Genomic DNA, 23,351 nt, shown 5'->3' with positions numbered 1-23,351 from the left:
TGAACACTTTGAGAAAAGTATATTCTGAAACTAAGCAAAACCTCACGTTCCCTTTTGTGGGCTTGAAAGCTAATTATTGCAAAACCCTGTGGGTGTATGTGTTTGTACATAAACATTTACTGGAGACTTATTCATGTGTTTGTTTCTGCTTAACAAGAAGAAATATGTGATAGCATATATAGGGAACTAGCTGAAATAAATTTGGTTTACTGAAATTATTATTATTAATATTATTATTATTATTATTATTTGTACAAGCACAAATGTATCATTCTTATCACACAAAAAACTTGTATCGCAAAAAGACAACTTGACAGGAGAAGAGAAAAAAAAACTATCGATTTAAGTAAATGTGAAATGATTAAACTAGTGCATATTAAAAAACCATCAAAAGTTACTTTATTTTAGTAAATCAGGATATTATATAAGACCAATTGGTACTTTTGGCAGTGTGGGCAGTGTATTTCCTCTGCTGACTTTTACGAAGATACAGATTTCATTTTCCAGCAGGACTTGGCACACTGCCCACACAGCCAAAAATACCAATTGGTCTTATATAATATTCTGAATAATGTTCTGAGACACTGATCTTTTTGGGGGGTTTTCATTGGCTGTAAGCCATAATCAACAATAAAAAAATAAACGCTTACAATAGATCGCACTGTGTGTAATACATCTATACGAGTTTCATATTTTGAACTGAATTACTGAAATAAAGTAACTTTTTAATTGTGTTCTTTTTTATTGTTTCTTTATTTTGTATCACATATCAATATGACAGCTGTTTTTTTTTTTTACATGTAACAGAATTTGTGGATTACATTACTATGTAATTCATCTTTTACATTTGTAAAGATGCCCACAATCAAAGCCAAGAAAAGGAAATAAGAAATAAAAAAAGGAAATATGAGAACAACCAAATCTTAAATAGAACATGGGGTGTAGTTAAAAATGACACAAAAGTCCTTCAATTTTATAAATGTAAAGCCTAATGGAGAGGATTACCATACCAATTCCTATTTTTTTTCATGAATAGCATTCAATGGCATGTTATGCAAATGTCGAACACTGATACTTGAACTTGAAACTTTTGCATGACAGAGAGAAAATGTGTTTATTATTTTAATAGTGAAAATTCTGAGTAATTTCCAGGAAAAAAGGTATTTGGAGTCTAACAGGAATAGCAGTGACGGTGATCTGTCTCAGTGAGCTATCTCTGCTTGTTCACAGTAATGGATCAGGTCAGTCTGAGCTTATTAGTGACTAGGGTCATCATGGGAAAACAATCTGCCAAGTGGAAACACCCTGTACTACTTTGTAATTGGTTTGCAATCAGTGAGCAGCAAAAAATACATTACTCTGTATTAACGCAAGAAAATGGAGCTGCACAAACAATACCTCATTTCTTCCTCATTAAATTATCACAATTTAGAATAATCTTTAAATGGAAAACAGCCCACCTCACAACAACAGTGACAAATAGACCTGACCAATCACTATTTATTCTGTGATTTTTACACAGATAATGACAAGCTGTCTGATTTGATACATCATCTGATAATAGTTCTTCTAACTTTTATAACATGCTACCAAAATAGCAAATATTTTAACAAATACTGTAACAAATGTTTGAGATTATTTATTGCTCAGAAATCCAAATACATGAAGCTTATCACCAGAAGAGTATAGTCTGTCCGACAAATAATCAAGCACGGAAAGAACATATTTTAAGTTATGAAAATATTATACAAGTCAAAGTGAGATTTGAGATCTCCCACCTGTTTGCTCTTCGTTGTTAACACCTACCCTCCATTAACACCATTCATCACTAGCTGATAAGAGTTAATAATAAATCAGAACTCTGATCTGTGCTGATCTGTATTATGTATTATAATAAACCAAGTCCCAAATCACATTAATACATCTAATGATATATGATCTTTTCTAAACTCTGTATACAACACAGGGAGGCCAGATAAGTAAAGATACAATACCAGTCAAAAGTCTAAACTGCTGCGGATAGAAAGACAGTGGGAGAGGGATAATGGTCTCATTCACACAGTTTACCCTCGACCTGGTCTGTGTCTCAAAAAGTGCTTAAACACAACATATTGCAAGTACAGTTACTTTATTTCAGTAATTCAGTTAAAATGTGAAATTCATATTAAATAGATGTATTACACACAGAGCGATCTATTTTAAGTGTTTATTTCTTTTATTGTTGATGATTATGACTTACATCTGTGGTCGACAATAAAGCTTGGCCACAGGTCAGACATTTTCCAAGCCATTACGTGGCCGGCCACAAAAAAAAAATCTGTTTTGGAAAATGAAGTGTAAATGGAATGGAGTGCTAGTAGCTCTCCAACCTAGAGGGCTGATTAACCCAATTGCAGAACAGTTGAATTTAAAGCAGGTAAACACAAGAGGAAAGGAAAAAAATAAAAAAAATAAAACACACTGCTCCTCAAGTGGGATCAAAGGGTCTTAAGGGTTGCGATCCAATACACTACGAAAAAATGGCTTTATAAGGATATAGGGAGCTCAAGAACAGGTGGAAAAACGAGAACGTGTACAATTTAAAGTCATACCGAGTGCGACAGAGAGACGGGAGGAATGTATACGAAAGCTAGCCAGAGAGGCATTTTATTTTATTTTTTTAATTATCGTTCATTATAGTTTAAACAACCTCGCGGGCCAGATGTTTCATGCTTTCAGGACAAAAATCAGTGTCTCAGAAAATTAGAATATTATATAAGACCAATTGATACTTTTGGCAGTGTGGGGAGTGCGCAGAGTCCTGCTGGAAAATGAAATCCATATCTCCATAAAAGTTGTCGGCAGTGAAGTTTCCACAATCAGTGATGGTTTGGAGAAACATGTCATCTGCTGGTGTTGATCCACTGTGGTATATCAAGTCCAAAGCTGATGCTGATGAAATACTATGAATCTAGAAGTTACCTACATAATAATCTAATGATGTGAACATTGGGTAAACGTCACTTACCTAAGTGCCCTACGCTGTAGTTTAGGTTTGCTGACCTTGGTGGCGGTTTCACTGGTGATGCCTGCGGACACACAAGAAAAAAGCACTTTTAGAACAACCAACACCACTCTGTATGGTTTTAATGTGCGAGAGTATTTAATTATGAACCCAATACCCATCTATCTCATACTGCTCATACTGATACTGAAAGTATATTCTATTACCCAGATTAAAAAATATGTTGCGATAAAAATTTTGGCCATGTTGTCCAGACATATCTTTAGCTTTATGGCTTCTTAATATACTCACTTCACTATTTACACTAAAATTTTGACTGCAGATACCCAATTTGTTGCACACCACTTCCGTAATCTTATGGAAAAATTTGTGAACAATAGTCTAATTCATACCTCTCACTCTTCTCTCTCTCATATTACAAAAACTACTCTGATCGAGTTAACAGTAGATGATCCCATTCATTAGAATATCTGAAACAATAACATTACTTATAAAGATGAGACACTCGTTTTCTGGAAACCATCACCTGATATTTGAGATACACCCTGGAGTCTAAGACTGAAGACATGTGTTTCCACTCTGATTCAGCTTCTCACTTTCACTACACACCCATACACACACTACACACACTCTAGTGCTGATCTCAGTATGCCAAAGAGAAATTGATACAATAACATAAAAACCTAAATCTATAATGTTAAATCATTAGTATTTGTAACACTGAAAAAACACAGCAGGCATATTATAGAGGTATAATATAATATTAAATATCTTCCTGTGCAATTTATACTTATTTTTAATAAAAAAAAAAACATGAGACATTACAGATGGCAACATGAGTAGTATCAGCAATATAATGATGCATTATTGATTTCTTGTATAAAACCGTAACAATTTGGGATTTATTGATATTTAAGAATCAATTTATAATCAAGAGGAAGACGGATGATCACAATCCATCAATTTTTGCACCAGGAGTGGCAGAAAGTTATGCAAAAGCAGTGTGTAAGACTGGTAAAGGAAAACATGCCAAGCATGAAAACTGTGATTAAAAACCAGGGTTGATCCACCAAATATTGATTATTGATCTTAAAACTTAATACGAACTGAATATGAACTTGTTTCTTCACATTATTTAAGGTCTGAAGGCTCTGCATCTTTTTTTGTTATTTCAGCCATTTTTCATTTTCTGCATTTTTATTTTTATAGCGTTTTTATTTGGTAATGTTGTTCAGAGTTTACAGAATAAAACAAATGTTCATTTTACTCAAACATATACCTATAAATAGCAAAATCAGATAAACTGATTCAGAAACTGAAAAGGTCTTTTATTTTTTTCCAGAGATGTGTATGCATGTACGACATTTTCAGCACATAAGATTTTGGTCCTTTTATTGATACATTACATAAATTGTACAGGTTACTTTTCAGTTATTTACTATTTTTCTTGTTCATTAGTCTTCTTAAGTTTATTTTGTTTACAAAATAGACAAATATTTACAGATTAAAATTTTGTTTTTGCTAAATGTTTGAAACTTTGATATTTATATCAATTAAAAAAAATAAGTGAAAAAACCCTGAAATATAGAAATATTATTTCAGGGTCATATCACCGCCCCCTACATAACACCCTGTGCTTTCATATATCTGTGAGGGTTTAGTGAGGGCTGGTGGATCAGTGTTACGACTCCCTCACTCTTTACAAACATCATCTGAGCTGGCAGAGTGAATGAGCGCTGTGGAGCGTCTCGCAGGACTCGCTGTGTTGCAGTATTGAGTGTGTTTTTACAGCTGGGAAGAGTATCCGCTGAAAACATTCCACTCTGCCTCCAAATCTACTTTCACCTCACACAGCACAATGCCAGCTGATGAGGCAACAGTGCCTGCAGAGATGGAGCGGCTGAGAGAGAAACAGCGCAGGGGGAGGGGGAAGAGAGAGAGGGGGAAGAGAGAGAGAGAGAGAGCGAGAGAGAGAGAGACTGCCTGAAGTGAGGACTGGAGTCAGCTAAACAGGAGGATCACTCACCTGCATGCTGATTCATAGCTCAGCCTAGAGCGTCTAACACACACAAATACACACACACCAAACAGAACCCCTGATCCTTAAGCCCACAAACACTGATCTCAGCTCTGACTGAGCTGCATGACTCAACTACCCTTAGAAAAGACCTAAAAAAATCAATACAAGACAGAAATAAACTTTTTTTTATTTCCTTACTGCAGGGGAACCACAAGCAAACAAAAACATCAACAACATTTCACAACATTTCTAAGAACAGCTGAACAATTTCTTAATTTTCATTGATTTTTGTATATTTAATACATTGTACTGAAATTAAAAACATAAAAAAAAAACCTTACTTACAGTTCCAAAGCACTTTAAAACAAGTAAAATTAATCAACAGATGCACTTAGTCATCAATAAGATAACGTAACTCAAGTACACTGATTTATTAAGATTCTTTTAACAAAGAACTAACTCCACTGTTCACTGTGGGTGGTAACCTTTGAACCTTTTATGACCTAATCCTGGTACACACACTGATGCTGTACATAGAGAAATGATGCATGCTCCCACTATTTTGGAAAAGCAACAGGCCTTACTCACATTCAGATAATTCACCTTGTCTTGCCATGAGCACGTTGGCCAGCGTTCAACATCACTCCCAAAAATCCATACAGATGAGCGTGTCCCCAAGCTGTCGCCAAAGATAACACTTCTTGATCAATTTACACACTTCTATCCCATGACTTTTGGCAGGTCAGGGTCTCTAAAATAAGAACGCAGGTCATCCCTTCAGCCAACAGTGTCAAAGAGCCACTAAACCCTAAAACATACTTTTTACATTAACAGCTAAAATGTGTGCCTTTAAAGTAATGCAACATATGCAAGATAATGGCGTCCATCCATCTGCGTCTTACCGCTATCAGAGGCTCACTGCTGCTGCTGCAGCTCAGCTAATCAGCTCTCCCTCCTGCCCTGCCTCTAAACCCATACATCACCCAGTGATCACACACACACAGAATTTTTAACTCTCTTACTACACTTTGACATACTATAGTGACTTTGTTGCTATTTATGTGCTGAGTTTTCCTCTTCTTTCCCTAAATGCTCATGCAGGACTGTTGTGCTGCTGTTCTGCCGCACTGCACTCACTTTTACACAATGTTTTCAGTGTTTACAATGTGAGAGAGAGAGAGAGAGAGAGAGAGAGAGAGAGAGAGAAAAAGCTCTAAACAGCAGAAAGATGGGAAATCCCTTATCAGTACATTTTGGAGAAGTCATGGAATGCAATGGTTCTTATTGATAAACTAAAACTTACACAGCAATGCAATTTTGCAGGGAGCAATATTATTATGAAAAGCACTTTTATAACAAAACATCAACCAAGTTTTTTGGGGGGGGAATTTGCAACTGCACAAATTATGCAGTAAAGTTTTTAAAATGTGCGCAATTGTGGCGCAGTCTCCTTTCAGAGTGGATGAATCTGGTGATTTGAGCGAGGATTCTCTTTCACTTTGATGTAATCAATCAGATGATGATGTGAATAATCAGATAAAGACAAAGTTTGACCAATTGGACAGCTCCACATTTTGTTACTGTCCAGTGAATCGAGCTTTACTTACATAGTGTTTACTATGTAATTTTAACACAAAAACCATTCATTACAGGGTGTAAAAATTCCATGATGGACCAAAATGAATTCTCCAAAATTACCTTAAAAAACTCTTTCTACATTGACTTCCATTGAATGTGAGTGTTAAAAATATTTTCCTTCTCTCTCCTGCAAAGTTGCTGCTTTGGAGATGTGCAAAGGTTTGCAGTAGCTATTGTATCAGCACAGCTTCTCAGATAACCAGTCAAAAACCTACAGAGAAAACCTACCAGACAACTCTGTGTTCAGAATGAATATATCTGGCTTTGTCCTCCACTAAGGTATGCCACTGCTTTCAGTTTAAGAGGAAACAAAAATAAAAGGTAAGGACTGCTGCTTTAAAATTTTTCTATAACTTGCACATTTTGCAGAAAGACAATGGAACTAAACCCATTGTGACAACAGTAATGCTACTAGCATGACTGACAATCCGGTTTGTTCCAATAACTTCTATAACTGCTCAGTCGTCCCACTTGGCTCCATGCCCTGTAGTGCTGAGTCGATAATCATAATCAGTCTGGTGTGACATTAGCAGCACTACTGAAGGCATGCACAGACACACTTACGCTAAAAAGCATGCCTACCTATCTAGAATTTTCTCAACCTGCCCTAATTACCGGTACAAGACTTGGTGACATTCAGTATTAAACGTAAACAAGACCAGCTATATAGCTTCTCTGTTTTATAGCTTCATTGGATGTGCTGATGTTTTCCCTCCTCTCTCCCCCCCAGGAGATGTCTCGTACCCTGCACACCTGTTTTAAAGCCCAGGCAGTCAGGGGTAATGCTCTGAAGGTGAGAGAAGATGAATGACTCAAGCATTCTGTCATGTCTGTGAGAGAAGTCATAGAACAAGCATGTGGAGACGTTAAAGATGAGACATGGAGCGTGTCATGACCTGGTTAAAAGGAAATCAAGCAGAAAAAAAAAAACATTTAATCGTCAGCACTGCAGGTCTGACTGGGGTGTGCAATTTAGAGCACCTATGTTTAAAAAAAAATATTGATATGACTCCAAATACTGATGCAATGCAATCCTATAATATTGACATGTTGGGATATTGATATATTGTTTTACACCTACTGAGTAAATTTTGGCTGGGCAGTTATTTCTAGTAATGCATGATCACCTTCCTATATATATATATATAAATGGGAAAAAAATACTGGAAAGTGAAGGTTGCAGACATCAACCACATATTTAACATCCCTTAAAAAAAAATAATCTGAAATCGTATCAAAAAAGTTGCTAGATTTTGGCTCAATAATGCACAAGCTTGTGCATGCATTCAGCTTGTTATGGCAACTGCCCCTGTGCTCATCTCCACAGCCTATTATATGCAATAATATCGGCATAATGAATCAAGAATACAAAAGAGGGAGTTCTATAACGTGTAATATTGGCACTGCTGTGTTGTGGTCGTAGGCACAAGGCTGTAGGAGGCAAGCACGGACCTGGAATGTATTACTACGAATATACCACAGTTCTATGATTGCTGTTTATTGAAAGATTTTGAGTTAAAGAGGACGAGATAATATTAATAATCTATTTGGTTATAAACACTCTGCAAGTTAAAAATAGTTCCATTGCTGCTCTGTTTGTAGCTGCGCTTTTTGGCTTGTAAAAGCTGTATCGCTGCTAGTTTGCCTGTGTGTGGCTGAGTAATACATGGAGAGCTTCGGTTACAGTGCATTACCGGCTGATAATCACTCTGCCAATCACATTACAGGGTTGGAACTAACTGCGGTATATTTACCTAATATACCTTATTTATTTATTTTGTTAAATTGTTTCTATGTTAGAGTCTTGGCAAGTTACAGTTGATTTTTTTGCACCTTAAACATTTATTTTTTGTAGTAGTGTATTCTTTAAATGAATAAAACATTTTTTACTGTTTTGTCATACTACCAAGAATATGGTGAATGAACCAAAGAATATGACAATAGAGTTGGGAAGTTTAACAAATCTGATTAACTGAAGATAAATGATATATACATGTTTGCATATAGAAACTGCCACAGTGCATGTCAGTAGATAGGCTTGTGCTTCTGTCAGAAACCTATAAACTCTTATGAAGCAGTGAGATTTTGGTACATCTACAAATAAAATAAAAAAAATCAGTTATGTCATAGCAGAACTAAAAAAAAATAATAATAAAAAAAGGAAAAAATCTAAATCATAATCAAGAATATTGTTCATATAATAAAAGAATTTTGAGATTTATTTTTTTCACAATATTACCCAGCCCTATTATGAATATATTATTTTATATTCCCCACTGCTTAGGTCAGACACAGTTCAATGGACAACATAAATTGCAACCTGCCAAGGACGTTTCAAGATCACAGAACGACTGCAAAAACAATCTACCATTAATGAAACAATGTGAAGTCTTTACCATTAGAAGCTGAACTATAAAATTAACCAGCTTTTAAGAAGGAAAAACCAACCTATAAAATGTTTACTAGGCTGCTTCAATTGGAAAACAAAAACAGGTAATAAAAAGTGAAATAAAAAAAAGAATCAGGTAATAAAAGAAAAGTAACGCACAGAGAAACGCAACCTAGTCATGCAGTCAATTCCCTGCCCTGAGAGCAGCGTGGGCTAAAACTCAGACAGGGTTTTTCACAGCAACAGGGGAGAGCCTTCAGAACAGCATGGCAGAGGGGTGTTAGCGGAGCGCCTGTCTCAGCTAATGAAGGATTAGCCCTCAAACGCAGAGGATTACCCCGAGGGGACGCACAGGAAGTGTGTCACTAAACTACCTGTAGTCTTACTTCCTTCATGAATGACTTAATGAAGCTCTGAGAGCAGAAAGAACTAAGAATAACTACTAATCCTAAAGGCAGTAAGACCATTGGGTTTGGGGGATCCCACTTTAAGAATGGTAGGAGTTTAAAATAATGTTGCACTTGGGAAAAGTAAGAAAAGGTCATGTAAAATGGCAGACTGCTGAACACTTACACCAGTATAAATATTATATTGTCCAGCCCTAGAATGTGCATCATTAGAGCTGTATACTGGTAATATAACTTACAATACAGTATGTATTACGATACAGGAGTTAAATTAAATGACTATCCAACTTAAATCACAACTATACATGTAAACTGTGTTGTATTTTTAAAAATCAATAAAATATCACAATACTTTGATTTTTTCTTGCACCCCTATGTGTTACAATTACATAGTTTTTCAGTTTCAGCCATTGGATATTTTTTTCCCCATTTTCAAGTAAAAGTGTATTAGGTAAAAACATTTAACAGAGACTAAATATTCTTTTCAAGTCTTGCAACAAGTAAAGTTGATGATCAGTGTTCAAGTAAAGACCATGTCTGTGATACTCTCCTTCTGGTGTTTTCGCATGTAAAATCTGAAACAAAGTTTGACCCAAGGTTCATGTTTTATGTGTTAATTAATCGTTTTCATAACCTTTGCTATGTCCAGAGTTCATCATCTGCAAGTGCTGAATTACATGTCTGACTTCAGCGTTATTTTTAGAATATTTTAACACTTGTCCCAATAAATAAGTCCCCAAAAGAATCTGTCTTGGGTGCCGACTTATTAATTGGTTTGTTTTCACACACAAGAACTCCATCCGAACTGTGGATCGAAGGCACAATTACACAATTTTCTGCATGTATGATGGCAAAAGCTTTGCCCCTTTGCTGTTTTTTTATTATTTTGCTTGGATACAAACATATCTGAATGCATGACAGCTCACCATGCAGGAGCTCCTGTAAACAAGCAGCCGATATCCTAAACGAAGATTTCAGACGACCCCACATGCAAAAGAAGCTTCATAAAAAGTACCAAACTCAGTGCACACGGCTCTTTAAAAAAAAATATCACCCATTAAACAACAAGAGAAAAAAAAGCAATGATTCTTGTATCTTCCTGGAAATTCGGCAAGTAGTCCTTCAAGTTGTTGCTAGAAACCAACTCCCTTTGCGCACATGTGCATTATCACAGAATATAATGAGAATAACTTTAATAATATATACCATAAAACTAGCTGTACAAACAAACAAAAAAAAACCAAATCATGTCATTTAAAAAGGACAATGTGTATTCAATACAGCAACAAGGACACGCAGTGTCACTGATGCAAAGCACCAATAGCTCCTTCAGTGAGTGGGTGAGCGAGAGTTAAACCAGATTCAAGGAGTGCTTCACATCCAAAAATAAGACGCGTCTTCCATTTTCAGCTCAACATTATCAAAAGTATGATGTTGCATAACAATACACTAACCACAAGCTAATATATGTCATCACCTTGAGCCAACATATTTTGAGGCAAAGAGGAAGTTATAAAGGGCATGGCTTTCGTTCATTGCAGGCATAGTGCATAATTCCTTGACAGCCAGGCAGACAGTCCGGTGTTAACATTCATTAATGCACACCTGCTAGGAATTGTGCCGCATTTACCTCACAGAAGAGCATAAATGGAAAGTCATGCAACAATGCAAACATGTGAGGACCAAAACAAAACCATTAAACTGTAAATTGGCAAGAGGAACGAGTGAATGAGGAAAGCACCGCATACTGGCAAGTCAAGCCGCAACAAATGTAGCAGAGTTGGAAGAACAGTGCATTGCAAATTAACTGTACTACTGCATAAACTCTGACCAAAGCAAAACTATCCAAGATAGCAAGTCATCAGCACTGCCTTTGCCTCTCAACACTCCAGTTATCTCCTGCAGTCGGAAACTCTCTCATACCTAATCAGCACGTCCTTGGAGGTTAGAGCTCGCAACACTAGGACTTTTATTAGCATATTTTCTAAGCAGTAATAATGAAACGGTGTAAACAGAGTCCTGCAGTAAACGGAACAGGCCTATCGCAGAGCTGCGCAGCTGGACTCTCGGCCACTCACCTTGACAGAACTTGACATGGCTGAGATAGTTGGTGATCCACCGGTTCTGATACATTTTGTCAAGTTAGAGAAAAGGAAAAGCAGGTGAGGAAAGGCAAAAAAGAACAGAGAAGGAGGAGAAGGAGGTGGTGCAAGCAGAGAAAGAGAGAAAAAGAGAGAAAGAAAGAGAGAGACAGAAAGAGAGCGAGAGAGAGATTGAAGGAGGAGAAGTAGTGTGGAGGGAGGGGACTGCAGGCAGGCAGCGGCGAGCGCGTGGACTGCAAGGTGATGCAGCCGAAGCTGCAGGAGTGTCCCGGGACAGCCAGAGAAGGGAGGGAGAGAGGGAGGGAGTGAGTGAGTGAGAGAGGAAAGGAGTGAGGCAGGGAAAGGGGAAAATAGAGAAAGAGAGAGAAAGAGAGACCGACAGAGCAGCGAGTGTGTGTAGAAGAAGCTGAGCGTAAGGCTAACAGAGTGATAGCGTGGTAGTGGGGGATAGAGACAGAGAAGAAAAAGAAAAGGAGGAATATGGAGCAGTGCAGTGCTGCTGGAGGTGCAGTGCAGTGCTTTAAGCTTTAAAGCTCGTTGGCTAGTGCATCAGGCTGGGCTTGCTGCATGGGGCTGGATCTGCTCCCACTGAGAGCTGGCTACATTGCTGCCGCTAAACGCTAACAGGCTAACTAAGCTGCTCACATAAGGCTAATCAGATTACTGACAGGAGACTGCAGCAGCAAGGGAGGAGAGAATGTGTGTGTGTGTGTGTGTGTGTGTGTGTGCGCGTGTGTGTGTGTGTGTGTGTGTGTGTGTGTGCTTAAGAACAGCTGAGATAGAGAGTGTGAGCGCAAAAGAGGGAAATATTACAGCCTCACAGGAATGAGAAATTCCACTCATCCTTTAGTGATGACACACAATCAGAGCTGAGAGAAAGGGTGAGGGTTTGTATAGAGACAGATTGACATAAAATAAAGTTATCATGAAAAAGCTACAACTTAGCAAATAATGGAAAGGTCCAAAATCAAACAGTCTCTCTTCACCCTTTAATGATACAAGGCGACCTTGCCTGACTCAATTAATCCCGACAATGAACTCAGCAATGCAAAATGCTTTACACACACAGTAGAACAGAACTGCGGTGTTGGAATGCCCATGTACACTTGAATATCATGGTTTTTAACAGGAAGTTTTCACACCTGAAAGTCTAGACCAGAGTCTGCACCAAGGTTCGTGTCTTTATTAAACTGTATATATTGGCGGTACGGTGGCTTAGTGGTTAGCATGTTTGCCTAGGGTCTTGGGTTCAAGTCCCTATCTGGGAGGAGTTTCCATGTTCTCCCAGTGTCTGCGTGAGTTTCCTCCGTGGGACTCCCCGGTTTTCTCCCACAGTCCAAAAACATGGAGCTCAAAATGTTACATTCTACATTGTTTTGGTGTGTATGTGTAAGTGTATGTAAGTTTATGTGTGTGTAAATATGTGTATGACTGTGCCCAGATATGGATTGGCACTCTGTGCCCGATGCAGTCCTTTAGGTGGATGGTTATTTCCGGTTAAGAGTACGCTGTGCGCTATTGGCTGCCACTTCTCACAGGTGTGTGGATGAGTGCTGAATATGAATGGTTGTGTGAAATATGTGTAAATTGTAAAGTGTCCTTGGGTTTCTAGAAAGGCGGTATATAAGTTGAACTATTCGTTCATACATATTAACCCAAACAGATCTGTACCACAGTAAATCACTGCCCCAGAAATTTGAAATCTGGACAAAACAGGAGGAGTTATTTCCTCTCAACTTCCTGTAATTTGACTGATATTCTAAACCATCTAGAAAAGTGTCTTCACAAAGCAGGTGAACCAGACTGAGAACATCTCTTTTGGTCGGACCAAACTGTGGTCCTTTGGTCTGAATCATGGTTTGCAGGGACCTTTCATCTGTTGCATTGGTTCAGACCAAAATTGAAAAGTCCTGACCAAACAAGGGAAGGGTGAAAGCCCTTAATTGGACAAATCACACCCACTGATCTATCCATCCACCAATCTATCCATCCATCGTCCAGAGGAATGGCAACGACAGACCTAGTACAACCCTAAAAAAGGCTGATTAACCAGCTTACAGAAAATATCCTGCAAAGAGTGACAAACAGTAGGTCCACACATAATATTACGAAGTAATCCAAGGCAGACATTACAGTTGTTTTATTTATTATTTTGATTTCTGAAACAAGCAGGAGTTACTAAATGATAAATCATACTGTACTAATGATCTACATACACTGTTTAGTAGTCTGTCGGCCTAAAGATAAATACTGTACTGCAATGATAACCCACTAACCTGCAACTATAAAATCCACACAGTTACTTGAGAGCTTGACTGTCAGCCAATACACAGTTCAAACATATTCCACACAGATCAATACCAAAGTAAACCACAGCCCCAGAAATTTTAAAACTGGACAACACAGGAGGAGTCTATACTTTATTGTTGCTCCAGTATTGAGGTGAAGAGACCAATAAAACCAGTCAGGAATAAAAGGATGACAAAAACAGACAAAGAGGCTTCTACTGAGAGCAAGCTGTAAAAAAAGACAGACCAGCAGCAGAAGAAAGTCTGAGTGACTATATAAAAATAAGAAATATCGATGACTTCATAATTAAAATTGTGATTGGAACTTTTACTCCTTTTAAAGATAACTAAATGGATTTTGAGAAAACAGAATAATGTGGAATAAAGCCAAGTATAGCATACGTACAAAAATATTGGGACACTTGCTCAATCGTTGTTTTTTCCAAAAATCAAGGGATTAATCATTGCTGTGAAGATGTGACAGCGTTTAAGTGTCAGGATGTTTGATGATCTCCACCCTACCTCATCTATTGCACATCTTTGTCAGCAACAGGTGCGGCTAATAGTATCTGAATACATTTATTACAATGGTTGTCAACAAACATACAACTTACAACTACATCTGAGCACACATCACAAACACTCAAATTATGCATTTTACATAAATGAATCATATTTAAAACATTTTAATTATTATTATATTAACTAATATTAATATTATTATTAATATTGACTAATTTATCATCCAGTCCTGGTGGAAAATGTGTAAAGAGTGAAAGCAATAGAGAGTGCTGCACTACCACAGGTGGGAGGTCAAGCACTGAAATACATTCAGACTGGCATCTGGCCTGCACTATTTCTGGCACATTATCCTGCCTGCAATGTTTCCACAGCATCACTTATCATTCCCACACACAAACACAGCTTCTCGTTAGAGATGGAAAGACAGACCGGCTTTGTTTTGGCATCTCCTAACGTCCACTGTTTCTCTAATTTAGCTAATCCTGAGAGCCAATCAGATCATATTTAGGAGTTTAAGGATTACAGTAGCTCTGATCGAGGCTCATTGTAGGGACAACTCTGTCTCAAGAAGCTGCAGTTTATCTGTTAACCACTAGATGGAACTACACAGCTGGAGCACAGCAGCAGATGCTCACTAACTGCTTGGACAATCTGGCATTATTATTAGTAGTATTATTATACATTTTTTGTAGTTTTTGACCAAAAGTCATATTTGTAAGATGTATAAATCTAAAGAATGTAATGAAGAAAAGAGAATAAAGACTATTTATAAAGACATAACTAACTGGATACCCCTTTCAAGAGTGCAGGCCACATTTAATTCACCAGAAACAACAGCTGTAATTGCAAAGCTAAAGGAATCATGCTCAAAATATTGGATAAGCAGTACTTTTTACAGATGAGGTTTCACTCTGAGCTCCAAAGTTCCATTCTGTATAGGATTTTCCCAGTGTTTTCAATTAGCTTGAGTCCAAAAAGTAAACAATGCTTCCTTTAGAGAGACAATAAATACAATGTACGTTATCAAAGCCCAATTATGCATTGACAAGTGTAGCCCTACCCTCAAACAGTATTAATGGTTGGCTGATTAAGCTGAAAGATGATCAGCAATCAAAATCAGCCCCAAAAACACTGATCAGTCCATCTTTAATTCTCATGAAAAGGAGAAGGAATAAAAATTTTAAGAGCAAAAAAATAGTTTTCCTCTCCATCCCAGTCCATCACAATCAAGACGTTGTCAATCAAATCCACATGTGCGTTCAGATGTGAGCTGCTGCTGCTGAAATGGCTCAGGATATCAGAAGCCTCCACACAGGAACCACTTCAATACACATCAAAGACATTCCACAGCATGAGCTAATGCCCCAAATAATCATCACTCGACATGCCACGAGGTCCTGACTAAACCCGAGCTCTGACTGGATGATGTCAGGCTACCCTCTTGGAGATGTTCTTCTCTGAGGGCTTTACTATACCTACTCATTAGACTTAATAAACTTCGCTACTCAAGCTTCTCCCCCACATGACATCACCCTCCTCTTATGCAAAACACACCAATAAAGGGGGTAATGATGCCATGAAATATGCACATGCATGCAGGCATGCACGCAGCTTTAGGTTTTTGGCTTGGCCCTGCACTGATTGCACACTACAGCACAAAGGGGTACATCTGTAAGCGGGAGCCTTAATAAACTGAAGATGGTAAAGTCAGGCAAACACTGTCTGTTAACCCTTTGTCATCCTCACCAAGCAGTATTGTATGAATATATAGATTTTTTTTTTTTTTTAATGTTTGTTTTGGGACAGTAATATAGAATAAAAGTTATTCAAGACACCCATTTTAAAGTGGGACCAAAAAACAGTGTAGTTACACGTTAACAACCTATGTAATAAGAGTGTAACTACTGGTAAAGTTGCCATTGTTACAGATGTGTTGGCACCAATTTCAAAATATTAGGGCTTATTAGAGCATAGCGTGTGTGAATTTTTACATGTAAAAGTGTGTGTAGAACAACTTGTGCATACGTTTACATTTCTAAAACAGCTTTTGTCTGGTATGTAATTACGCTGTGATTGTTCTTGAATACTAAAGACAAAATATTCTGATACAATTGACCATGCATATCTCACCAGTAGTTAGATAGACCTATAGATAGACCTATAGATAGACCTATAGATAGACCTATAGATAGACCTATAGATAGACCTATAGATAGACCTATAGATATCTCACCAGTAGTTAGATAGACCTATAGATAGACCTATAGATAGACCTATAGATAGACCTATAGATAGACCTATAGATAGACCTATAGATAGACCTATAGATAGACCTACAGATAGATAGATAGACCTATAGATAGACCTATAGATAGACCTACAGATAGATAGATAGACCTATAGATAGACCTATAGATAGACCTATAGATAGACCTATAGATAGACCTATAGATAGACCTATAGATAGACCTATAGATAGACCTATAGATAGACCTATAGATAGACCTATAGATAGACCTATAGATAGACAGATAGACCTATAGATAGACAGATAGACCTATAGATAGACAGACAGACAGACAGACAGACAGACAGACAGACAGACAGACAGACAGACAGACAGACAGACAGACAGACAGACAGACAGACAGACAGACAGACAGACAGACAGATAGATAGATAGATAGATAGATAGATAGATAGATAGATAGACAGACAGACAGATAGACAGACAGATAGAGACAGATAGAGACAGACAGACAAGAAAGAGTAAAGTTGAGGAATTCAACCCCAAGAATACAGCAACCACTAAACCACTACATTGAACAAAGTAGTAGGTTTGTGACTCTATAAGTGACTGCACTGTTAGAAGTACAGAATAGATAGATGGATAGATAGATAGGATAGATAGGATAGATAGGATAGATAGGATAGATAGGATAGATAGGATAGATAGGATAGATAGGATAGACTTTATTTATCCTGAAGGAAATTTAGGTTTTTGCACAGCTTGTTAATGAGTAAGCTTATAGCACATACATAAAATGTTATAAAGTACAAGCTTACGACTTCAGAAAGCTTTATAATGACATATTTGCATATACATTCTTCTTTTGAATAATGAAAGAGTTATCATACAAGCTTATAACAATCTGTCTAAGGTATTATGTACACCATATAATGCATTATACATGCATGTAAATGCACAATTAATAAAGGATGCATAGGAAGTGTTACAAAAAGTTGTATAAAGTAACAATTCTGTCCATCAAAACCTCTGAAACTATAATATGCAAAAAATTATATACAAAAAACAATTCACATGCGTTAAGCGGTTTACAGGTAAGAACTGAAACAGCATACTACTGAAAAACACACCCTAATGTTCCTCTGCCACCAGGTAGAGATGGGAAAGGACATGTATCAGACAGTGGTTCATTACATTTTGTGTTAAAATCCCAACCACTAGGGAGCAGTGTTGTACTCTGTTGTTAGAGCTCAGTTTTGACTAAAAAAAGTGAACAATTCTTTTATTCTTATTTTATGCATACAATACTGTTTTCCATGCCATAAGAGTTTTCCTGTAACTTGATTTAAAAATAGCAATTCATTGTTTGCTTACAGTACAGTGCAACATTTAAGTCCCTGCCTCATATTTAATAAGATACAGTGTCTTAGCTGGGCAGAGTTAAAGGGTTAAAAGCAATAGGGGGAACAAAAAGTCAAAAGACATCCAATATGACCTTGTCACTGCTGTGTTAACTCCTTTTCAGGGTACACTTTAATAAAAATTGGATTTTCTATTAGTTTCAGATAACGATACTCCAGGACATCAAGGGCAACTATAGACAGAACATTACCATGCAGAAACAGATTGTTTACAGAGCTTGTGCATCCATCATATTTAATAAGCCTGTTTCAATCAAATAGGTTTCAATCAAAGAGCCTGACAAGCATTTAATGAGTTGGACATTGGGAAGAGACTCAGAAAATCACATTGACTTTGGTTTGCTATAATTAGGTCTGTATGGTCAAAGTCAAAACTCTTTCCAGTTAAGAAAAATATTGATAGATATAAATATTGACACACAAAATCCAGATCTTTAGAAAAGCACAGAGACTCCTATTGATTTACATTTGTTCAAATAAAGACTATACAATGCATATAGACTTGAATATAATATGTATAGGTTATAGGTCATTTAATTACTATATAGTGTCATGTCAAAAGTCACAACACAACACATACTTCACGAACAATTGTTATCTTGCATGTCTTTTGGAATTTGGACTTTAATTAGTAATACATAGGGATACATTGATTAGTCAATATAATCAACAATGTTAATTATTTAAACGTATTAACTACAGATTTCATTGTCGACTAATCGTTCATTTGTAACAGTACCACATTACACAAAGTGCTGAGGACAGAAGCACAATGGGAGATGGGTAAATGGCTCATTCACACAGGCTAAACTCAACTGTTTAAAATTGTAATATCTTATCCACTTATCTTCCAGTAGCGTTACTGCCATGGTTTACAAAATCATTTCTAAAACTTCTAATATTTTCCAAATCTTTCCTCAACCAAAATGCTGCCCTGTCTTCTATGGCAACACTTCCATTATGGCTTTGGTACCCCATTTTAAAAGAGTCCACCGCCAAATCCACAATATACACATGATTTAATTTCATGTATTAAAGCTATATGCCCAATCCCAGATTCAACCACTTATTCACTCTACCAGCAGTTCAGAATTCAGATCAAACCCTAATCTAACAACTGATCCACTCAATGAAAGAGGTCAGAAACTTGCTAACATCTAAGAGTAGTAAGCTAATGCTGTAAGTGAACTTTGTAGAACAGGTTATCTCTAGAATCAAGGTTGAGCAGGCTTAGCCCAGGGATTAGTTTGGGATGGGGCCAGTAAATTACTTGTATACCCTATAATCCACCTTTCTACTACAAACACAGTCGAGTTCCCAGACCAAGATCAAACTCAAACCTCCAATACAAAAACAAAAACGGGTTCAAGAAACTGGCCTTTGGGCTGAAAGCAAGCAAAGAAATGCATATTCACCAAAACCATGGGTTTAAAATAAAGAACAACCAACATTTGTCTTTCTGTCATTTTAAATATGTAAATATTACTCTTTTCAAGCATTACATTATGACCAACCTCCTTGTTTTTTTTTGTTTGTTTGTTTGTTTGTTGTTTACATCATTAAAACATTGTTTTTTTTTTACACACATTATCAATTTTTTTCAGTTCCACTTATCATACGGGAGCACTTACGGGAGTAATTACAGACTGTAGTCCTGATTTATCTGTTTTATCTGATTTATATTTATCAGTCAGGACCCTAGAGGAACACAACTGGATGGTGGGTCATTATTTTCAGCACTGCACTGCTGTAGTGGTGTATGAGGTGTTAGTGTGTGTTATGCTGGCATGAGTGAATCAAAAACAGCAGTACTACTTGAGTTCTAAACACCTCAGTGTCACTACTGTACTGAGAATAATCATCAACAGCGTTGTGTGTGCAGCGTCAAGTGATCAATGCTAAAAAACTAGAGGATGACCAACAGAAACTGAGCATTATTTTTGACTTATTATTGATTATTCAAACAAAACAATTAATTAACTAAAGTTACACTAACTTAGTCACAAGTAACTTTACTTGTTACATTCAGCAGCTGATAACACCCTCCGCCGCTTCAACATTCAATCCAATACTCACTTTATTGGAAGCTTCAGACCACCTAGTTTTTTTGACTCTGCCTTGCTGTGAATCCAAAGGTTTCTTCTAACTCAACTTTGACAACAAAGAGAGTACAGATAATACTTAATGTCATCTTTTAAAAAATAAACTCAAAATAGTGACCAAACTTCCAGCTAGAAAACAGGTATCTTTCACAAATCCATTCCTTACATTTGTGTCCTTATGCTGACAACGTCACTTAATTGTTGCAAAGGCTAGATTTCGCTTGCCGAGATACAAGAATATATTCTTTTACTAAGAAATATGACAAAACATAGTAACGCACAGTGACTTTGTGGCTAAAATTACTGGATTGGAAATAAGTAACTTGTTAGATTATTTTTTTACAAAAAACATGGTCAGCGCTACTTAGTAATAGTAAGTGCTGAGAATGTTATGGTTGATCAGTGAATGTTTTGCCGCTTTATTAAGCGTGTTTGCATGAAGTTTTATAAAAAGACACCAATGGCCTCTATATGACTGCATAAGCCTTACTTTGTCTCTGAATGCTCTGTTTACACTGCTTCGAACATGAATCTCATAAGGGAAGAGGAGATGGAAGGAAAGGGAAGTGAATCTGAGCCAGGTTGTGGCTTCAGTTGTGCATAAAAAGCAGAATTTACTGCACCCCTCTGGATGGACATCAGTCTTCTTTTCTGCTGCTTTTAAAGTGAGACTGCGTAGCAGGACGGGGTTGTGAGATGTCCAGCAGTGCGCTGGCCCTCAGGCAGAGAGAAATTCCACCCCACCTGGACGAGAGCTCAAGGAGGGAGATATCCTTACTGAATATGCAGCCTGCAGAAAGCTGGCCTCAGATCATAGCCTCATGTCACTGGGTGCTTCATCTGATATATCTAACAAAGCATGTCCGCAGGGTATGACACGAGGAGCTGAGATTACACGGGAAAAGTTGGAATGGATGGTGTGAGGAAGCTGTAGATGAAATGGTAATGCTAACCTTGAATATTAAGGGCTGAGGAATGTGGCTTGATAGTTAATCTCTGGATGGAAACATTGAACTGCTATGCATCGGTATTGATTATTTGCCAAAATATACAAATCAACTGATATTCTTTTAAATTTAGCCAATCCTGAGAGGCGATCATATCAGATTAGATATTAGAACAGTATACATACCGTTGAGGATTCTTAGTGATGGAAAGCTGAAGTTCCTTGATCAAATGCTAGATTGATTACAGAACCGGTAAATGCTCATCAACAGCCAGTGTTAAACTTTACACTATACTGTATGCAAAGGCTGGAAGTTTTGCTTGAATGTTTAAGACTAATGCATTTAATGGAGGAAAGAGAGTAAAGACCTAACACCACTAACCAGATTCCCCTCTCAAGAGTGCATTCATCAGTCCATACAGTGAGATTACCCATTAGCACAGCAACACAGGGGAGCTAAGAAATACCAGTAACCACACAAAACATCAAACGACCGTGCCTTATTTATACATTAGCTTTACAACACATTGCCAGGTATGCCTGAAAAGGTTACTTTAGCATCCATCTCCATCATAAATGATGCTTAAAAGGTCTCATTCCATCGTTTTTTCATTTATTTTAAACAGTCTAGTTGTGGTCTCTAGTATGAACGAATGCCATGTGAGCTGTTTTTTTTTTAATTGAGCTGGTGGCATGCAACAGGACAAGGTCATGAAAATATCTAACCGTGACATTTTTCAGTGACAGTCACATTTCCCTAAAATTATCCCTCACTCACACACACAGCTCTAACCCAATAAGGAGAGGTGTTTGCTGACTGGCTGACTCTCAGTCCCCAGCCTTTTCTTTCCCCCAGGCCGGACACTTGTTTGTGCCACCAGAGTCAATGCACATTTAGGGGCACATGAGTGTGTGTGTGTATGTATGCTTGGTGAGTGTGTTATGGTGTGCATTATTCTTGAAGTGACACAGTTAGTAAAGGATCTGCAGCAAATTAACATGTACAAGTTGCAGATAAACCATCATAGATAGCATATAGACACAATCAAACAGTTCACAAAGTTCTGGACAGCTGCCCAATGATCAAACACCATTGTAAGTAGGGTTGTTCCATATTATATTGTACACAATATATTTGTATAAGTAACATCTCGATTTAATAAAAAAAACATATTTATAAATGCAGTATTGTGTCTTGAAAGCAGTCCATTTTCTACATAGTGTATTGTTCAATTCAGTATTTTATATAGTTATACATTTTCTCCCCAATTTACACAGCCAATTACCAAACCCACTCATCAGGACTCATCCTATTATTAGTGAAGCCCCAACACCAGGAGGGTGAAGACTAGCACATGCCTCCTCCGATACATGTGAAGTCATATGCCGCCTCTTTTTGAACTGCAGCCGATTCTGCTGCATCACAGCGCACTCGGAGGAAAGTGCAGCGACTCTGCTCTAATACATCAGCTCACAGACGCCTTGTGCTGATCGACATCACCCTTTGGAGTGATGTGGAGAGAGAGCGACATCTACCCACCCAAAGAGAGCAAGGCCAATTGCGCTCTCTCAAGGCTCCAGCAGCTGATGACAAGCTACATGAACAGTATTTGAACCAGCGATCTCCTGATCATAGTGGCAGCCCCCTGCTATATTATTCTTGTGTTACATTATTTATATTAAGTTTTGAATAAGAGATTAGGTCAGAAGTTAAGAGATTTTATTTTGTTTCTTCAAAATGTATCAAACTGTTAAAATTCCATGAAATAAAAGCTAAACACTTATTTTGCTGCAGTAGTATATCCCTGAAAATATAACAAAATACTTTGTTAATATGAATGCAAAAAGTACTCTGAAATATTGTGATATTATTTTGGCGCCATATCATCCACCCCTAATTATAATATTATACTTCCCCCTGGTCAATTATTAAAGAAAGCTACAATCTTAGATTCTTAGATCACACTTATGTAATACAAGTGTGAGTGTGAAGATTAGATCACTTGAAGTTTTTTTTGTACATTTTAAATGATCTTCACACTCACTATCACACATCTATTATAAAAGAGGACAACAGTAATGACAACCCCAAGACTGCTGATTGTATTTATACAGTATAACACTTTCTCCAAAAGCTCAAGGCTCAAAGGCACAATGTAATATATATATGACTAACATAAACATATATACAAGAATATCAAATCAATATTTAACAATAAAGGTGCTTGAAATGGTTCAAAGAGTGATGCCATTGAAAAGATTTG

At 37.2% G+C, this 23,351-nt stretch overlaps 1 protein-coding gene and 1 long non-coding RNA gene across 13 annotated transcripts in view; one reads left to right on the top strand and one right to left on the bottom strand.

Moving 5' to 3' along the window:
• Positions 1-12,149, bottom strand: part of svila (supervillin a) — an 89,899-nt gene extending 77,750 nt beyond the window's left edge. For 5 of the 8 annotated variants that reach the window (XM_049464951.1, XM_022670370.2, XM_007259655.3 and 2 more), the window contains exons 1-2: positions 11,537-12,149; positions 3,008-3,068 (exon numbers count right to left, since the gene is read on the bottom strand). In XM_049464951.1, coding sequence (XP_049320908.1) covers positions 3,008-3,068; positions 11,537-11,591 — 116 coding nt within the window. In that variant the 5' untranslated portion in view covers positions 11,592-12,149. The remainder of the gene's footprint in view (positions 1-3,007; positions 3,069-11,536) is intronic. The other 3 variants (XM_022670371.2, XM_007259659.3, XM_049464954.1) reach the window with 2 other exon arrangements.
• Positions 1-23,351, top strand: part of LOC125781294 (uncharacterized) — a 488,206-nt gene that overhangs the window by 400,965 nt on the left and 63,890 nt on the right. The window lies entirely within an intron of this gene.

The sequence above is a fragment of the Astyanax mexicanus genome, chromosome 15 (assembly GCF_023375975.1).
Source record: "Astyanax mexicanus isolate ESR-SI-001 chromosome 15, AstMex3_surface, whole genome shotgun sequence".
Classification (NCBI taxonomy): Eukaryota; Metazoa; Chordata; class Actinopteri; order Characiformes; family Acestrorhamphidae; genus Astyanax; species Astyanax mexicanus.
Note: the sequence above shows the minus strand (reverse complement) of the source record. Positions and strands in the feature narration are given on the sequence as shown.